At 35.4% G+C, this 19,681-nt stretch overlaps 3 protein-coding genes across 3 annotated transcripts; 2 read left to right on the top strand and 1 right to left on the bottom strand.

The window, feature by feature from the left end:
- Nucleotides 1–2,209: 2,209 nt before the first annotated feature.
- Nucleotides 2,210–7,199, bottom strand: LOC111197965 (kinesin-like protein KIN-UA). The gene is made up of 18 exons (XM_022720691.2): nucleotides 6,612–7,199; nucleotides 6,373–6,473; nucleotides 6,159–6,281; nucleotides 5,743–5,928; nucleotides 5,447–5,668; nucleotides 5,233–5,368; nucleotides 4,898–5,136; nucleotides 4,606–4,809; nucleotides 4,388–4,531; nucleotides 4,177–4,311; nucleotides 3,964–4,095; nucleotides 3,742–3,883; nucleotides 3,537–3,629; nucleotides 3,306–3,431; nucleotides 3,070–3,195; nucleotides 2,854–2,997; nucleotides 2,651–2,779; nucleotides 2,210–2,575 (listed from the first exon to the last, which is right to left on the bottom strand). Exons 1-18 carry the CDS (start codon nucleotides 6,811–6,813, stop codon nucleotides 2,412–2,414), a joined length of 2,748 nt encoding a protein of 915 aa, XP_022576412.2. The 5' UTR covers nucleotides 6,814–7,199; the 3' UTR covers nucleotides 2,210–2,411.
- Nucleotides 7,200–12,340: 5,141 nt separating this feature from the next.
- On the top strand, nucleotides 12,341–14,247 carry LOC111216252 (transmembrane protein 64). Its single transcript, XM_022720690.2, has 4 exons — nucleotides 12,341–12,788; nucleotides 13,185–13,421; nucleotides 13,504–13,721; nucleotides 13,820–14,247. The coding sequence occupies exons 1-4, from the start codon at nucleotides 12,531–12,533 to the stop codon at nucleotides 13,995–13,997; spliced, it is 891 nt and encodes a 296-aa protein (XP_022576411.2). The 5' UTR covers nucleotides 12,341–12,530; the 3' UTR covers nucleotides 13,998–14,247.
- A 1,083-nt stretch (nucleotides 14,248–15,330) lies between these two features.
- Nucleotides 15,331–18,917, top strand: LOC111216251 (probable LRR receptor-like serine/threonine-protein kinase At1g12460). The gene is made up of 2 exons (XM_022720689.2): nucleotides 15,331–17,146; nucleotides 17,220–18,917. Exons 1-2 carry the CDS (start codon nucleotides 15,990–15,992, stop codon nucleotides 18,733–18,735), a joined length of 2,673 nt encoding a protein of 890 aa, XP_022576410.2. The 5' UTR covers nucleotides 15,331–15,989; the 3' UTR covers nucleotides 18,736–18,917.
- The last annotated feature ends 764 nt before the right edge of the window (nucleotides 18,918–19,681 follow it).

Raw genomic sequence — 19,681 nt, 5'->3', positions numbered from 1 at the left:
AGTCCAACTAACAAATCAAAAAACCCAAATCCAATTTCAAATATCCAATGTGTGTATTTGCTACTTTATACAAGTTTTTCAAATCACACACATTAGACCTCCATTTCTCATTCAAATAAAACTTCTTTTTTGACATATGAATACATTATTCATAATGTTCAAAAAATAGTTCCAACAATGTTCACTATTATAATATACGACTTTGTTTTTATTTGTACTATTTTAATAAATGTAAACCTGTTTGAAGAGTATATTCTCTATACTACTGAAGAAATTCGACAATGCCGCTTCATGCCGGCACATACCCAAATCGTGCGTGTTTGTGGATGGTATAGATAGACCTTTTTTGTTTTTTTGTCAATTCGGATATTGGTGTAATATGCCTATGATTTCAAAGTTATATCACAACTCAGTGATCATTACGTTAGAGATACGAGGTGATGAGAACATATTCTGGTTTTAACATTAAAAAATATTGACGATATTTTCTTGTTCCCCACATGATATCTACAAGAAATCGAAAAGCCAAAGCAAATGCAGAATAAAGAGTTAAGCGTATAAGTTTTTTTCCATACCAGAACATAGAATCACTATACAATATCCACATGCACAATATCCATACCATTGGGGAAGGCTCGTTGTGGCTCCAGGGCTAGCATGTACAGCCCATCACATTCTATGTATAAGCCTTTTTAATGGACCCTTATCACAGTCTATGTATATATTTTGGTTATATTTTCTTTCTGGATTTGGTCCATAGATGATGAACTCATGAATACATGTCTATCCAACATGTTTGTATGCATGCAAGATCTCGTAAATCGTGTATCTGCATCCGAACTTTAAAAGAGCCGTTGTTTGAGTCGCAGTTCAACCGCACCACTTATATATGTATTCGCACGCAGTATGCGTTCTGAGACTGCATTGATCATTTCCAACTAACATATGTAAAAATATATGTTTACACCAAACATTTTAATGATTCATTCAAGTCAATGTTCAAAAAATTGAACACTGCTAAGCAGCAATTAGGCAGCATAGACTGATTTTTTGGATGTTCATACCAATTTTTTTTTTAAATGGTATGGAAAAATCGTTTCATTCAAGTCTGATCTACAGACTAGACAGACACCTCTTGGTTTTGTTTGCGTATTGTTTATATTAAAATTAGGTTAAGACCCGCGCCTTGCGCGGAATAAATTGAATAATTAAAAAGTCATTATCTACTACTTATATAATTAAATTGGTGCAAATATATAAATAAATTTTATAAATCGAAAAAATATTTTTTCTATTTGATATGATATATAATTAAATTTAAATGATAGTAACATATATATGGTATAATTTTAATATTAATATTTATTAGATGATGCTTTTTGCTCATATTTTTTTTATCCTTTGTATCTGTTATAGCAAAAAGTCTAACTTAGTGATAACAAAATTTTCACTGTGGGATTAATGGTTTAAGTAATTTATAATATTTAAAAAAATTAAGTTGTCAATATTTTTCAAATTTTTTATCAAAAAAATGTTCAAAGTAAATTTCAAAATTAAGATATTTATGTATTTTTATATAGCATATAGTTTAATTTAAAATGATACATATATTTATATATCTTTTATTTTTGATACTTATTAAATGAAACTTTCAACTTATATTATTTTTTAATTATTTGTATCATGTCATAACAAAAGTTTTAAATCATAGATCACAAAATTTGAATGTGAAACTTTTAACAGTTTTAGTAATTTATACTTGTTTTTAAAAATTCAAAATATAATATTTAAATAATTTTTTTAATTTTTATTATATAGTTACTATGATTGTTTAATTTATTTTAATAGCTTAAAATTAAACAAATATAATTATAATACACACTTATTTTTATCAAATCTTTATTATTCAAAATCATTAATTGTCGTATATACTTTAGCCACATTAGTCAATTCTGTAATCTTATTTAAAGAAATAATGAAGCATATTAATAATGTATTTATTGTGGTTTAATAAAAAATTTATTATATATTTAGGAGGACCAACCTATTTCATTAAGTATTTTAAGAATCATTCTAGTGATGACACGTGGATACAAAAAAATGTTGCAATGTTACTCAAATAATATATAGGGGATATGTATAGAATGCTCCTCTTGAGAGCTGAACTGACTGCCAGATGAAGCAAATTAATCGAAAACACTATCCGAAAAAACTGAAGCATAATTTATTATAAAATTTTGAACTAATACGTCAGTCAATATACACAAACAAAACCCACCAAAATAATATACACATTCAAACAAAACAAAAAGCCACAGCCACGAAGAAAACCACAAACCAGCCTAAACCGAAAGAAAAGCAAAAAAAATCAGATAACAAAGACGTCTAAGTTAAAGAAGTCAAAACCGGCTTTACCGGATATCAACACGAAGACGTCTAAGTTCAGTAAGAAAAGTGGGACTTGAAGTGAGAGTCCTATGAGCAAGACTTCTTATGTCTTCTCTCGAACATTCTCTTGAGATCCTCACCAGTTCCCATATCGCTCCTTCCTTTACCATCTCTTTCGCATTCCCTTCTGCAATTCTCAAAACATTGTGTTTAAGTAATGATTCAGCAGTTTTTTTACTCGATGCAAACCAATACAATTTACCGTGTTGAGCTAAGTGGCAGAGAGCTAATTCGATATGCCGCTTAATAGCAGTAGTTTCGGTTTTGGCATTTTGAACAATCCAAGAGAGTGCACCGTCTTCTATTAATAGTGATTTCCCTCTCTTAGTTCCTGCTTATTTGGTGCATTATTAAGTCAATAAATCTTAGATAATGAGATGTTTAGTCTTTGGATAAATTCAATACCTTGTGTTGATGCTCTTGACTCGCATTTAGCAAAGTTTGCAATGCCACGAGCAACCTGTGCAAGCACATCAGGATGTCCACATCTAACCATTCCTAACAAAGCTGCAATCCCTCCTTCTGATCTTAGCTTTGTCTGCAATTTATCTATGTCGGAAAAAGATATTGTGTCTCAGAATTTAGTCAACAAATAGTTTATGTATTCTGAATAGAAGATACCATTTCCACATAGATTAGCAATGGCTCCAGCAACCATCCTGAGGGTTTGAGGGTCTTGAGCATTAGCTGCTGTTGATGACAGTAAATCAATGCCTCCTTGATCCATGATCAGCTCTTGGTTTGTTTCTGAAATTGAAGAAGTAAATATAAACTGGTTCACTAAACAAAATACAAAAAAAAAAAAATAATATGATAAACTAAGTGAATGGACACCAATGAGAACAACATTTTATTACCGTTCATTGCAAGGTTGGCGATTGCACCAGCAGCAACTCTGTGAATCGTTTCATCTTCTGTATTTCTCAGAAGCATTAGTAAGGAAGTGAGACCACCAGCTTCCACGATTTGTTGCTGATTTGCCTCTGTTTCATTACATACAACAAACAGTTCAAAGATATAATGAGGGGAGATCTGAATAGGTAATGGTAAGAAGAAAAATATATATATAGAAGGTTGAAGAAGGAAACCTTCGGCAGCCAGATTTGCCACTACTTTGACAGCATGAATCCTTACATCAGCATCTTCAGCTTCAAGAAGAGACAAAATCTTTTGCAACCCAACTTCAAGAGAAAAACGTTTGTAAGAAGCCATATATATATATATATATATGTTCTTATTGTATTTGAATAGAAAACAAACAACGGATGGTTTTGAAAACAACTAGAGATTTACCTTGTTCAAATAGTTTAGCTACAGGAGGTTTCTCAGCGTTTCCCGGATCTTGTATCTGAGGAAGTTTTAACTGAGACATAAATGAATCTAGAGCACCACCAGATGTTTTCTGTGAACCATGTCTCTCTAGGTTTTGTCTTGTCTGCCAAACATATATAAAGAATGATTAAAACAGGACACCCTCAGATATTTTATCTAGAACATGCTTTTTGTATTAGTTACCTCGTCAGCAGTAAGACTCAACTGCAGTAATTGAGTATGCAGCGTCGCTATTTCCTCTTCTAGTTTTTCTTTTTGTTGTGTCTCAGTTTCCAACATCTTATGGAGTCTCATGATCTCAGAGTTTCCTGATACCTAATGAATTATAGCTCAATAAGACTTTTAAGTTTGAAAATAAGTAATCCACAGACAAAAGGAAAGGCTTTAGGGATATACTTCAACTTTTTTAGACTCGGTGAGTTGCAGTTTCAGTCTATTCACTTCCTCTTCAGCCGCCATCTTCAGCTGAGCTTCTTTCTGAACCATTCTTTTCAGTTCAGAGACTTCCTCTAATGCTGGAGCAATGGATCTCTGTAACAAAAAGGTTCAACGAGACTATATCTACAAGGATGAACAAATAACATGCATGACGAGAGAGAGACGTTACGTTTCCATTTGATGTGATGTCTAGACCATTTTTCTCTCCGAGTGCAAGTCTTTCAGCAGCCAGCTTCTTCTGATTCTTTGACCAGTTCTCCTCCAGCTTCTTTATTGATTCCACGTAATCATTCTGATACCTTAGCTTCTCCTCCTACACACAACAACAGATATGATGATGACTGAATCCATACACCAAGAAAGGCAAGGTTCTGTTCCATCACGTACCTCTAGTGCATTGGCATATCTCTTTTCAGCCTCAGAGATTTGGTTATGTGCCTCTACGGTTATTCTCTCAATCTCATCAACGAATGCCTTCTGCTGCCTTTCGTTTTCCTCGATTAGACTATCTAGTTGTACCTCAAGCCTTTTAGACAAGCTTTTGTAATCAAACTCTTCCTTTAACTTCACCATATTCTCCACTTTCATTGCCTAATTAAATAATAACCCCAAAATTTAAAAACGTAGCCATCATAATAATAAGAATAAAGGAGTCACACAAAGAGATATGGTTCCCTACCCTTTGACCAAACATTATAGTGCTTGTTGTCTCTCCTCGGTGTCGTGGTGATGGACCAATTGTAATAACCAATGATGTCCTCGCAGTGCCTCCAAATGAATCTCTAAGCAATCTAGTTAGCTTTGAGTCACGGAACGGAACATGAGAACTGTTCTCAGCAAGTGCATTGATGCATTTGCCAAGCGCACTCAGAGAGAGATTGATAGATTTGGCTTCCTCCAGTGTATGCCCCTCACTTCCTGGTTAAGTATATTAACAAACACTCTTAACACAAGAAAATAAAAAAAAATAAATCATAACACAAAAGTGAGATTGTAGATGTAAGAGTACTCAACCTGATTTACTGATACGTTCCGAGCCAGCGAGATCCACCACAACTAGTTTCCCCTTCCGGACAACAGGAGGCTTGAGAGATTTAGTCATGTGTGAGTTTCCATTACTTTCTGTTTTTAAAGAGCGTCTGACATGAACCTGCAAGTTTAGTTGATGAGTTGAATAAGCAAAAGACAACACTCTCTAAGTAAAAACATAGGATCAGTAATTATTCACCATTAAGATAGCATGACTACGGGATGACTCGGTGTTTAATTTAGTGTTAGCAGCGAACCGGTGAGCTTCTCCTAGTTGAAGCAGTTCAAGGAAGCTATGTTGGTCTCTAATCTCGACCAAGGTGGCACCTGGAAGAGAAACATCTCCACTTTTCGGGTCTTCAACTATGGCAATGTTGTCGTTAGCCGGATCAAGAAGGTCTTGTACAGTCTCCATATAAAGCTGCATTTACAAATACATTAAGCAAACTTAAATAAGAAGAAAAAAGAACAGCTGTAATGAGAAATAATAAACACCTGCAAATAGGAGACAGATATAGAATCAGTCTCCAAGGAGACTTGAGCTAAGATATCCTCCATAGCACGAACCATTATGCCACGGTCAGCTACGTCTTCTTCCCCGAGCTGCCCAAGTGTATATGTCTTACCAGTACCGGTCTGACCATACGCCATTATCGTCCCATTGTAACCATCCAACACACCCTACAAAAAAAAAGGCAAAATCATCACCTAAATGTTTTTTTTTTAATACCAGGAGGACTACGGTTCAAAGCCATAACATGTAATATTAGTTTCGTCCCAGTAGTCACTTGAAATTGGGGACCTTTTGCACAATGGTCAGGGTACTTTTTGAGCTAATGACCTCTATTTTTTTTTCTTCGGAGTTCTGATGGGATCCGGTGCATTAGTGATGTGCAAATTCTATTATGTACCTCGACAACAGGTTTAGCCACGACTTCATAAACTCGCTTCTGAGAAGCATACTCAGTGAGCACTTCATCGAACTCAAACGTATCAGTGTCCCAATTGTTTTTCCTTAGTTTCAACCTCTTCACCTAAAACGAATCAAAACAAATAAACTGATTCGAGCTCTCTCCACATTTTTCAACACACATGCTTAGTGTATATATATATAGATCACTGTACCTCAGGCTGTAACTCAACACAGTCAGCAAAATCAGCATCAGCGATCATCTCCTCGCCATTCCTTGGTCTTAACCTAACAGCTACACGAACCCTCCCAGGAACTAAAAAAAAAGCATCAACCAATAACAACCAAAAAAAAAAAAGCAGATCATGATCCAGAGACATTCTAATTACTGTAATAAACGAAACTGTAAAAAAAAAAAAAATGAACAGAGGAGTTTTTTTATTTTTTTTTTTACCACCAGCGTCGCCGCCGTTTCCAGACTTAGAACCTGCCGCGGCGGAGGAGCCGCTACCGAGCGCGGCGGGGCTGCTTTTCCGAAGCACAGTCTTAGATTTGAGGGAAGGTTTGTGTGCAGCAGCGGAAGTAGAAGCAGAGGAGTGAGCTCTGAGAGAGCTTCTATGCGTACCGTTTCTCTGATTCACTGAACTCGTTGACATTTCCTCTCTCTCTCTCCAGAACAAAGAAGCTTCTTCTTCTTCTCCACCGGTTTACTCGAATTGGTTCCCCAAGAAAATTCCTTTCTTTTCTCGGAGTTTAATTTCTTGGGACAAACAACTGCTCACGAAAAATTACAGAGAGAGAGAAAGAGTTGTGTCTTGTCTGTGTGGGTAGTGTGAAGGGGAGGGAATCGTGTGTGGTTAGACACAGTTAAAACTAAACTATCAAGTGGGTCCCGGTTTCATTCAAAAATGTTTTTGACATTAATGCCCTTTTTTACTGGTCCCGTAATTTACCCGTGTGGTTACTACTACTACGTTCGTGATTTGTTCCGCGTGAATATCATTTATTCACGAGAGCGAGAGAGATGTGACCATTCTAAATGCTCTCTAACCATTTTTGTTAGGTTCGTGGATAGCCGTATTTATTGTTTATATGGATTCTTTATTTTTGTCAAAATCACATTTAAACAAGGGCTATCTAGATATCCTTAAGCGTTAAAAGTATTATTTGAATTGGTGTTGGTATGACCAGCTTTTATTTTGTTAATAAAGATGGACTAATTTGAATGAATTTTAAAATATTTGTTTGAATTCCTCCCTTTTTATAAAAAGCAAAAAAAAAAAACTAGAGGAAGATAAATAGAAAGGAAAGATTTTGGACTGAAAAAGGGTTAAAGGAAAAACAAAAAGGCAATGCCGACGACAATTAAAGGGATTTAAGGGGTCCCCATAGAAAAAAAGTAAATTTGTCAAATCGCCCCAAAGTTTTCCATTCAAAATTTTGAATGTGCTCTTTTCTAAAAAAAGGTGAAATGAACTTTTGGGTTTCATATCATAAATTTATTTGATCGATTATACAAAATACAAACTAGTGAACACTCAACTCATTGTGGATTGGTATTAAGATGACAATTTGTGAATTCGCCAAAAACAGTTGTTCCAACGTCCACATGATATACAGTATGATATGGTTGTTTTGTAAGATTCCTAGTTCTGTCAGACCTGATCCAAACGTCATGGCTTTGTCTCGTTACCTCAATCGAGTATATGTTTATAATCAAATGTCAAATGATTTTCTTTATAAATGTCGTTTCTGTGCTTTTATATACCCCGCAATATTGATGTATAAAGAAGACAAATAATTCAAAGCACTCAAACTATATGTACTTATTATGTAGGGACCTTCCTCAAGGAGATACTTTGCCAAGTTGAATATTCTCTTCAAGCAAAAAACTATGAGTTTCTTCATTCTATAAAAAGCCACTTTTGTATTATCGTTTCCTGATTCATGAAATCAATACTATTAAAAGGGAAGGAGTCCTAAAAAATCTACTTAGAAAATGTTGTTGCACCTATTCATTAACTAAATAATTTTGGTCCTACTATTAATTACTTCCATTAATTACTCTATTATACACAACTAATTAAACTAAGATGTTACAACAAGAAATGTGTGTTCCTATTTCTTCTCCGAATCTTCATTGCCATATTAAAATGTATTAAATAGTGATCGTTTCATAAATATTCGTCAATAAATATTATATAACTATTGTCATTTTAAACACAATTTGTTTTATGCTATATCACCTTTTCATTATCATCTAATGGTAACTGAACAAATCCTTATAGCATCAATAATGAAACTGCAATCAAAACATATATTTATGTACATATTTAAATATCAGTTTGAATATATAAAAATAGTTCTAATAGTATGTTCACCATAACGAAACAAAAAACTTATGAATTTCATTTAATATAATAAAATATATTTGAAATAGAAACAATTATAGCTGACATAATAAAATTGAAATATGTTTTTTTTAATCAATATCATTAAAAGTAGATCATTCCCAAATTATACCCTTAATAAAAATTGCAGTTTTCTCAAAAATACCATTTATTTTTACAAAGGATTAATAAAATTCATTAATGGCATTTAAATCTTTTGGTTTTAGGCCTACAAATACACCTAAATGAATCTATAAATAATGGGCCTATATATATATTTAAAAGATATACTAACTTTAAATTTAATATAATTATAAATGTATAATGACCTATAAATAAATTAACAAAAATGAAAATATTATTTTCTTAAATATACATATCAATATATAAAATTGATCATTTGAATATTATACAGATTTTCAATACAAACCAAAATCCTATATCCTACATCATATATTATATACATATTTGAATATCATTTTTTCATGTATAGTGTCATTTTATACATAATATTGATATGACATTTACGAGTGTTCAATAATATTTTAAAAACTATCTTAAAATAAATTTTTAAATCTAAAATAAAACACAAACTTATAATAGGTTATTAATAACGAAAAATAAACTAATATTGTCATATTAATAAGTTTTTTATATTATCATTTTTTATTTGGATGACATAATAAAATTTCATCAAATTCTAAAGAATCACTAATTTATGTAATATTAAAAAATATATGAGTAATTTAATCATTTTTTTAAAAAAACACTATCAGATATTTTATGTTTTGCCGGATCAATGGTATCAGATTGCAGGTTAATAGTGAGTTTTTTGGTTTTTACCGAGGTATATCGGATTTTTAATTAACAAGATTAAATCCGAACCGGATTATATACAATATATCGGATCTATAAGTTCAACCATGAATCTAGGTCGGATATGAAAACAAATCTTAAAACTCAAATATTATTATAGATCAACTACCATATTTCGAAGAAATACCATATTTTGAAAAGAAAAAAAAAACAAATGATAAAAGCCTAAAAACTCAATTGTTATGGTTCGAAACAAAAATAATGATAGTTTGTAAATCAGTTTTCGATCGATAAATGAAAAACAAACAAACCCGCGCTTTCTAAGCGCGGGTCAAAATCTAGTTTATATTATTATTACTATGGACCATTCTTGACAATGATATGCAAAAGTTGGCAACAGCAAACATAAAAAATACCCCAATCGAAAATCAAGTTCATATAAAAAGTATATGTTTTCTGGTGTAATTGTAAACCTCACGAATTGCAAAAGGTTACACGCCACTGATGCAATGTCAGATCATATGGTATTACATCATGGGCTGAAATTGGTTTCCTAGAGGTTGCAATGTCGCAGTAATTTTTTTCACTTCCCACCATTTTATAAAAGATCGAAAATATAAAGCACATGGTAAAAAGGGCAAAACATGGTTCAAAGTTAAAGGTAGAAATCTACATATTCATTTGTTAGTTCTTACAATTTTATAATAGTGTGTTACTTTCCTCTCTTTAATTTTTGGAGATTGTTTGATCACTTTCGGAATAATGGACCCATGATTTTAGTTGTAACCATCAAAGCAAGTTATGGTGAAAGGAACAGTTTACCATACCAAAGGGCAAAACACAACTTATATCATTTCATACTCTATCTCCAACCTCTTCAAGGAATCCAGGTTAATATAGCTTTGTGGCTTCACGGAATACGTAACAACTAACACTATACTGAACTTAAACACCAAACAGACGAGTCAGAAGATTCCATTAGCTTAATAACTGAACTTAAAACTTCTCAACGTACATTCAAAAGAGATAAAGATCATATTGTCAGGTAAGATGATTTCACAAACCAAATAATTTTATACACGTCTAGATATCATCGACAACAAACCTGATTGCTTCAAACGAATCAATCCTAGCCCAACACCTGACTTGTGTATAACATCTCAAATGCTACTAAGCATAGTGCTAGAAAAAACAATCCACGAAACTATCGCCCAAAAGCCTAGACGTTGTCTACGATTCTCCCATTGTTTTATACATATAAACTACTTTGACGGCTTCACTTTACCCACCATAAGCTATGTACAAGCTCCACTTATTCTAAGTTCAACAACTTCAAATGATTGAAACCTACTAAAGTAATAAAAAAACAAGTTAAAGCAATAAGAACACGAATTTCTGCACGTGGAAGTTGTTGGGATTGCGAAATCCCGTATCCAACTCTATCTTATCTTATTAGTACGATATTGTCCACTTTGGGCCTTAGAAATTGGCCCGCATGGATTTACTTTTGGTTTCCTTCCCAAAAGGCCTCGTACTATTAAAGTTGGACATATCTTTATATATTAGACTTTCATTTGTCTAATTATCCAATGTGGGACTTTGATTGACATCTCTCATTCTCCCCCTCAAGCTAAGGACCACACACCTTGTGCCCTTTTTCCTCTAGCGAATCATCTCGGTGCCTTGTCGCATCTTCGACATTCGACACCCTTAGTCGCAAGGTTAGTTTGAGTTGCTTTGAGAATGTTCTTCCCACAATTCCAGGATCTTCTGACTAATCTCTGCCGGACCTCCCTTACCACCTTGAAGGGTCCCGTTCCTACTCGAAGGGTATTTTGGTCTTCTTGCAGATTTATTGTCAACCGCTCTGATACCAATTGTTGGGATTGCGAAATCCCGTATCCAACTCTATCTTATCTTATTAGTACGATATTGTCCACTTTGGGCCTTAGAAATTGGCCCGCATGGATTTACTTTTGGTTTCCTTCCCAAAAGGCCTCATACTATTAGAGTTGGAAATCTCTTTATATATTAGACACTCCTTGTCTAATTATCCAATGTGGGACTTTGATTGACATCTCTCAGAAGTAAGCAAATTGGGTGATTCATTCAACTACATGACACTATATATCCCTCAAACCAAAGACATACAGTCTGATACACATAAACCCTAAGCTCCTTCGCATCTTTAGTTTCAGAGCTATCCAAGCTACACATTTTTACCACCATAAGCTAGACACAATCACACAGACCACAGCTTGTTCATGAGTCGTCTACAAAAGAAACTAGGAGAATCCTACAACTTCCCGTCAGTAACTAAGCTGTGCATGGCCACTCCCTAGTTATATGATAATTAACAAGCAATTATCATATTTACACACATGTGAGTGTGACGACTCCACTATTCACGACTATTTCTTTCCAACTTGATGACCCTTACAATTCCACCCATCTTATATTTATTTTCTGATAATCTATTATCAATTCAAGTACATCTATGTAATGATTTTGCTCTATCTATTAATCATGACTCATGAGAAACTTACATGGGAGTTTTTTTTCTTTTGAATTGCTTTGAAGTATCAACTTTGATTGCTTTTCATCGTCTTGTTTCCCTTGTTTACAAGCAACTAATTCCAGTTCGATTCTTCGTAAAGTAGGCTAAATAGAATTAGAACACAATCGAACTCATTAATTAATTTAACGTTACGCTGCTATCTTTATGTAGTAACCTAAAACCCTAAAAAGCTATAATACCATGTGATTTTGTGCCGCTTGTTTGATCAAAAAACGAAGAAAAACTACATGGACTTATCGTGACAGGGAGTATAAAATAAAGCAAGTGACTCAGCAACTCACTACGTACAAATCATACGTCTCCACGTGTCCGACCGACCACGACATGTTTTACGTAAAACCACAACTAATTATTGGGATATTGTAGTTTAAAACCCTTAATAAAAAAAAGATAAGCGAATAATTCAGATTCTTTTTCTTGGAATCTAAAAAACCCCAGTTCGGTTCTGTCTCAATTTTGATCCAACGGTCTAATTTTCTCTTCGTTACTCTTGATTTTCTCGGGAAACCGAAAAGGAAAACAGAGGTGCACAACAACCAATCTGAGGGAGACGTTTAAAAGATTTTTTTTTTGCATCTTCACTCGATCGATGACGTACGGCGATGGCATCGATAAGACGGTGCCTGAGCTGAAATCGAGAATGGAGGATCTAGAGAATGGTGATTATGTGAAATTAAGAGGAGGATCGGAGGATGAAGAAGAAGGATCTCGTGGTGAATCATCAGGATGTTCGATTGGGTCGGTGACGTCGGTGTGGTTCTGGGTTAAATTGATTTTCCTCGTAGCTTGTGTGGGTGTATTGGCATTTGTAATCATTAAATGGATTGGTCCATTTTTGATCGAAAAGGTTTGTTCTTTTTTATGGGTCTGATTATTCAGCTACTTTTGTTTTTGGGTTTTGATGTTTGAAAAATTAGTGTTCTTGTGTATTTAAGATTGAGCGTGTTTTAGGTTTTTAGCTTTCAAAAACTAAATTTTGGCGCTGTAGAACCTATGAACAAATGATTTATGAGTCTTGTGTTTTGTCTGGTGGTCTTCATGTTCCATGTTTGATTTGTTTCAAACTAGTCTTCAAGCAATGCTAAAAACATTACTCCCCTAGTTTATGTTGTAATGTAAAACTTTTTTTAGCCTGTATGTGTTTTTTTGAAAGGTTTTTTAGCTGTTAAATTGATATATTGCATTCCTTGAGATCAGCAACGTGAAGTTAATCCCTCAATAATGTTTGGTGTGTGTATTTCAGGAACTTATTCCGTTTATAAAGTGGGTGAGAAGCACATTCAGCATCCCTATGCTTGGTCTTCTCCTCTTTGCCTCAGTGGCATTGTTCCCAACCATTCTTCTTCCTTCCTCTCCTTCCATGTGGATGGCCGGTCTTACCTTTGGTTATGGGAAAGGGTTTCTCTTGATTCTGTCAGCAGCATCTATTGGTGTTACTCTTCCTTTCCTAATCGGACATCTCTTCCTCCACAAGATGCAAGTAAGCATCATCACAGTTACTTGGAGGATCTTATACGTTCTTTGGTTTATATACTTATTGAGCTTTAGATGATCACCTGCAGGAATGGTTGAAGCAATACCCGAAAAAGGCAGCAATACTTCGAGCAGCCGGTGAAGGAACCTGGTTTCATCAGTTTCAAGCAGTCACGTTAATCCGTGTCTCTCCATTCCCTTACATGATTTACAACTACTGCGCATTGGCCACTGGAGTTCACTACGGTCCTTACATCTTAGGCTCCCTTGTTGGAATGGTTCCTGAGATCTTTGTCTCAATCTACACGTATTTGTCCTCTATCTCTCTGTTTATATCTCTGTTTCTATGTGAAGACATGTTCTGCAGAATCTTGAATTGAACTGGTATTTTTTGATTATTTGCAGGGGAATAATGCTAAGAACGCTAGCTGTTGCTTCGGACGTGAGACACAGCCTTTCGGCAGTGGAGATAGTAGTGAATGTTCTTGGTTTCTGTGTAACCGCAAGCGCGACTATAGTCTGCACAATCTATGCGAAGAAGAAGCTAAGCGCAATGCAATCTGAAGAAGCAGAGACACCTTAAAGTACACACGCTGCTTGAAGAACTCTTTTCATCACCCAACGCTTAAAGAGCAATCACTAAACGTATCACCATCTAACACGATAAGTTTTATGTAAAACTGATCATATTATATAAATATATTTTGTTTTGTTTTGGTTTATATTCATTTGAAAATGAATATATCTGCTTTTTTCTTGTATAGATTATCAACCAAGTTCTGATTTTGTATGTATATCTTCTTAGTTTATCTAATTTTTTTTTTTCAATCCAACTCATGTGGCTTTTCTGTTTATGCATTCAATTCTGCAAAACGAAGCTCATAGGAAGTTAGGAAAGGTTACATAAGAGTGTTTTCGTATAAAAAATTTGGAAGAACAACGGTCAGAAAGCAATAAATAAATATGGCGTTAAGAACTTAAAAAGAATTAGATTTTCCGACAGAAAGCATGATTGGAAATTGAAGTGAGACATTTAATGATACAATTTTTACAAAGTTCGAACTGAGAATTGTACAATGGATTTAACAATTCACAGTGCTATTAATAATGTCTCATCTTGAGAACAGTGTGTGTGTCTTCTACCTCATGATTCTTCCTTCAGTAGCAAAGGAGCTCTCAGAAAGTAGAACATTATTATCAGGGGGAAAAAATGAAAAGGAAAGAAACAAAATGATTAAACAAAACTGAGTAAAACAGAAACAAACAAATGACAGAAAGACGTTTACTCTTGTACACTCACTCATCTGTCTCTGTCTTTAATTCTCTCCTCTTCCCTTTTCATACCCCATAAGTTTCCAAAACTTTTGATTTGGACCTCAAAAACCTATGGATCTCTAAGGCCAGCTCCAATGGAACTGCAAAACACTATTTTAGTGTGATTTTTATACCAAATCATCTCCAATGGAACTGCAAAAATCACATTATTTTAGTGCAACACTAAAATTTAATACCAAATTTGGTGTGACACTATTCACTACACTAAAACACTATTCATCCCACTAAAACACTATTCACTTATTTTATTACTAAAACATACAATTAAATAAATGATAAATAAAAAACTTAATACATATAATATTATAAAATAGTTTTAGTGTAAAGTTTAGTGTTATGGTTGGATAAGACTTTGGTTTTAGTGTTAAAATTACACTAAAATAGTGTGATTTTAACACTAAAATAGTGTTTGTGGTTGGAGATGACCTAAGAAAACAAACCAAACTACATCAACAACCAAATGATTACAATCCATGTCGATTACATAATGCTCAGATATTAGTAACAACTACTAGTATAATAAAACAAATATATTTACACCTAGTTTCTAATCATTTAAATGGAAACAGATGAATGAAATGTACAATTCTATGTAACACGCATTCAATACTCTCTGAAACTAACAACTCGGTTGGGACCATAACTCATTTATTTACGTCATTAAATTAATTGGCAACTTTGGTTGGTGAAGGAGAGAATAAATGCTTTGGTAGAAGGTACAGACAAGCACACACTTACTCTTCTCCCTTACTTAAAAACATATAGGTGATGAACAAAGCCAAGCACGTGCTTCCTCTTCATTTGGTGGAAGCCAGAACTCACAAACTTACTTTCCAGCCAAGCCACAAGTCACACACTCGCTTCTCTGGGCATAGTTCTCTTCTCTTGTATTCGCAAAACTTGCAGAACCCCAAAATCTCATTTTGTGCTCTGACTCTGTGATTCCTTTTCTTTTGTCGTTTCTTTCACGAAAGTCTTGACCTTTGGTCGGTAAATTTTTTTTTTGTAGCCGTTAAGGATGAGGACCAAACATAAATGCCAAAGCAGTTGAAAAGTTCTTAGCTTTGAGCTCTCAATCCCAATAAAAATCAACCGTTTCGTTTCATTGGGTTAGTAAATGCAGCTACTTCGTTCTTGATTCTGGAAGAAAAGATTGTAGATTGACGAACCGGGTTCGGTTTCGGATCCTGAACCGGAAATGTCAACTGGGTAGATCCGTTTAATCAGCCTGAGTTCAACTATGAAAAGGTTTTACCTTTTTCTTGTTTTGGTATACATTTCAACTTCTCCGTGTTACTCTCTTGTTACAATCGAAGAAGAACGAGACATTCTGCTTCAATTCAAAGACAGTATCACTGACGATCCTTACAACAGCTTAGCCTCTTGGACCCTCGACGGAGACATCTGCAATAGCTTCAACGGAGTCACTTGTAACCCTGAAGGATTCGTTGACAAGATCGTTCTCTGGAACACAAGTCTCGCCGGAAGACTATCTCCGAGATTGTCCGGTTTAAACTCTATTCGAGTTCTGACCTTGTTTGGCAACAGGTTTACAGGTAACCTACCGCTGGATTACTCAAAGTTACAGACTTTGTGGACCATTAACGTTAGCTCCAACGCGTTGTCCGGTTCGATCCCTGAGTTCATCGGTGGGTTAACTAGCTTAAGGTTTCTCGACTTGTCTAGAAACGGTTTCTCCGGTGAGATTCCTACTTCTCTGTTTAGGTTCTGCGACAAGACCAAGTTCGTTTCTTTGTCTCGTAACAACCTCTCCGGACCAATCCCTGGTTCAGTAGCGAACTGTAACAACCTCGTAGGGTTTGACTTCTCTTACAACAGTCTTAACGGAGTGCTACCGCCTGGGGTCTGTGATATTCCTGTGCTTGAGTATATCTCAGTGAGGAACAATTTGCTCTCTGGTGATGTCTCTGAGGAGGTGGTGAAGTGTCAGAGGCTGAGCCATGTTGATCTAGGGAGCAATATGTTCCAAGGGTCGGGGCCTTTTGAGGTTCTTGGGTTCGTGAACATAACTTATGTTAACGTCTCTTGGAACCGGTTCGGTGGGGAGATTGGAGAGGTGGTTGGTTGTGGTCAGAGATTGGAGTTTTTGGATGCTTCTTATAATGAGTTAACCGGTGGGATCTCTAGAGGTGTGACTGGTTGCAAAAGTCTCAAGCTTTTGGACTTGGAGTCTAATAAGATCAACGGGAGTATCCCTGGAGGTATTGGGAAGATGGAGAAGCTCTCGGTTGTTAGATTAGGTGGTAACTCTATAGATGGGGAGATACCAAAGGAGATTGGAAGCTTGGAGTATCTACAGGTTTTGAATCTGCATGATCTCAACTTAGTTGGTGAGGTTCCAGAGGATGTCTCCAACTGCAGATTACTTCTTGAACTGTGAGTTTAAGTTTTGATGTTTTAGTTTTTGTTACTGTATATGAATCTCTCTCTCATTGTTGTTGCTTTGCAGAGATGTTTCAGGGAATGGTTTAGAAGGAGAGATCCCTAAGAAGCTACTAAACTTAACAAACCTGGAGATTCTTGACCTGCATGGTAACCGCATCAACGGAAGCATTCCATCTGAGCTTGGAAGCCTCTCCAGGATCCAGTTTCTTGATCTTTCGCTGAACTCTCTTTCAGGGTCAATCCCTTCTTCCCTCGGTAGCTTGAATAAGCTAACTCATTTCAACGTCTCCCACAACAATCTCTCCGGTGTTATCCCTCCTGCTCCTGTATTACAAGCTTTTGGAGCTTCTGCATTTGAAAACAACCCTCTCCTTTGCGGTGATCCTCTTGTAACCACTCCCTGCAACTCACGTGGAGCCACAGCAAAGGGCAGAAACTCTGAAGCTCTAAGCGTTTCGGTTATCATTGTCATAGTTGCTGCAGCTGTGATCCTCTTTGGCGTCTGTCTAGTCCTTGGTTTGAACCTCAGAGCTCGTAAAAGAAGAAAAGACGAAGAAGAAGAAGAAGTAGTCACACTCGAAACCACTCCTCTAGCCTCTTCAATAGACTCAAGCGGCGGTGGTGTGATAATAGGCAAACTCGTTCTCTTCAGCAAGAACTTGCCTTCAAAGTACGAAGACTGGGAAGCTGGCACAAAAGCTCTCCTCGACAAGGACAATATAATCGGTATGGGATCCATTGGCTCAGTCTACAGAGCATCATTCGAAGGTGGAGTCTCCATCGCAGTGAAGAAGCTTGACACGTTAGGAAGAATCAGAAACCAAGAAGAGTTTGAGCAAGAGCTCGGACGCCTCGGAGGTTTGCAGCATCAGAACCTCTCTTCTTACCAAGGCTACTACTTCTCCTCAACAATGCAGCTGATTCTCTCCGACTTCGTCCCCAACGGTAGCCTCTACGATAATCTCCACTCAAGAATCTACCCTGGAGCTAGCACTAGCCACGGCAATACTGACTTGAACTGGCACATGAGGTTTGGGATTGCGTTAGGAACCGCGAAAGCGCTTTCTTTCCTTCATGATGATTGTAAACCAGCGGTTCTTCATCTCAATGTGAAGTCCACCAACATTCTTCTAGATGAAAAGTACGAAGCAAAGCTATCAGATTATGGTTTAGAGAAGTTTCTCCCGGTTCTTGATAGTTTCGGTAGTAGGACCAAGAAGTTTCATAACGCGGTTGGGTACATTGCTCCGGAGCTGGCTCAGCAGAGTTTGAAAGCGAGTGAGAAATGCGATGTGTATAGCTACGGTGTGGTGCTTCTTGAGCTGGTTACAGGTAGAAAACCGGTTGAGTCTCCATCAAGGAACCAAGTCTTGATATTGAGAGATTACGTGAGGGATATGTTGGAGACCGGTTCGGCTTCTGATTGTTTTGACAGGAGGTTGAGGGAGTTTGAAGAGAATGAGCTGATTCAGGTTATGAAGTTAGGACTGCTTTGCACGTCGGAGAATCCGTTGAAGAGACCGAGTATGGCTGAGGTTGTGCAAGTTCTTGAATCTATCAGAAATGGATTTGGATCATGATGAAAGCTTCTTTTAAAAAAATTCTTTTGAGTAAAAAGATTGCATAGAAAATGTGCAGGTTAGTGTTCAGAGATTAGAAAAGGTTTATTCTTTTGTTCACAAACTTTTTGAGATTTTTTACATGTTTCACAACCTTTTCTTGATACGTTTATAAAAACAAAGCACAGCACAAGTTACCGTAACAGAATCTAAACCATCAGGGTTCGATAGACAGGAAGATAGTAAGATCCCTGGATAACCAAGCATATTTGTCAAAGCTAATTAAAGTGAATGACTATGTAAAAAGAAATACAAATAACATGAACTAGGTAATAACCCGCGCCTTGCGCGGAATGTGATTATTAGTTTTGTTATTTTTTAATAAAAACACATTAAATCTGTTTAATCTGGATATTGGTTCAGTTTTAAATTATTTTTTTGGTTTATTCTGTTAGAATGTTTGATTTTTTGGTTTTTTCGGTAGAAACCAAAAATTATTATTATTTGTTTATTTTTATGTTATAAATTTTAGATAATCGTCATGTCGAAACAATGGTTTCATATTATAGTTTGTAAACGGATAATAGTTCAAGAAAAAGAAAAAAAAATTATTAAGACTAATCATTTCACTACAATTTGGTCGGTCGTGAAAGAAGCATTAAGAAAAAAATATATTTCAACTTCCAAAAAAAATAGATACTTCAGTAGTGGTAAATACTTATAAAGTTTTCACATCAAGGTGCACATGTATGTGTATATAAAATTATATAAAAATAAATGACAAATATATAAAGATATTGTTAATTAATATTAATGACATTTTTGTTCTAAATAATACATGAAAGATAAAATTAAAATTAATTAAAAGGTAAAAAGGCCTTGATATTAGTGAATTTTTTTATATAAAAAAATCAACTGTATCCGTAAATAGAGGTGGACACAGATCGAATATCCGAGTATTTGAAGA

Source organism: Brassica napus, chromosome A6, assembly GCF_020379485.1.
Source record: "Brassica napus cultivar Da-Ae chromosome A6, Da-Ae, whole genome shotgun sequence".
Taxonomy (NCBI): Eukaryota; Viridiplantae; Streptophyta; class Magnoliopsida; order Brassicales; family Brassicaceae; genus Brassica; species Brassica napus.
This window is presented reverse-complemented; position numbering and strand designations above follow the sequence as displayed.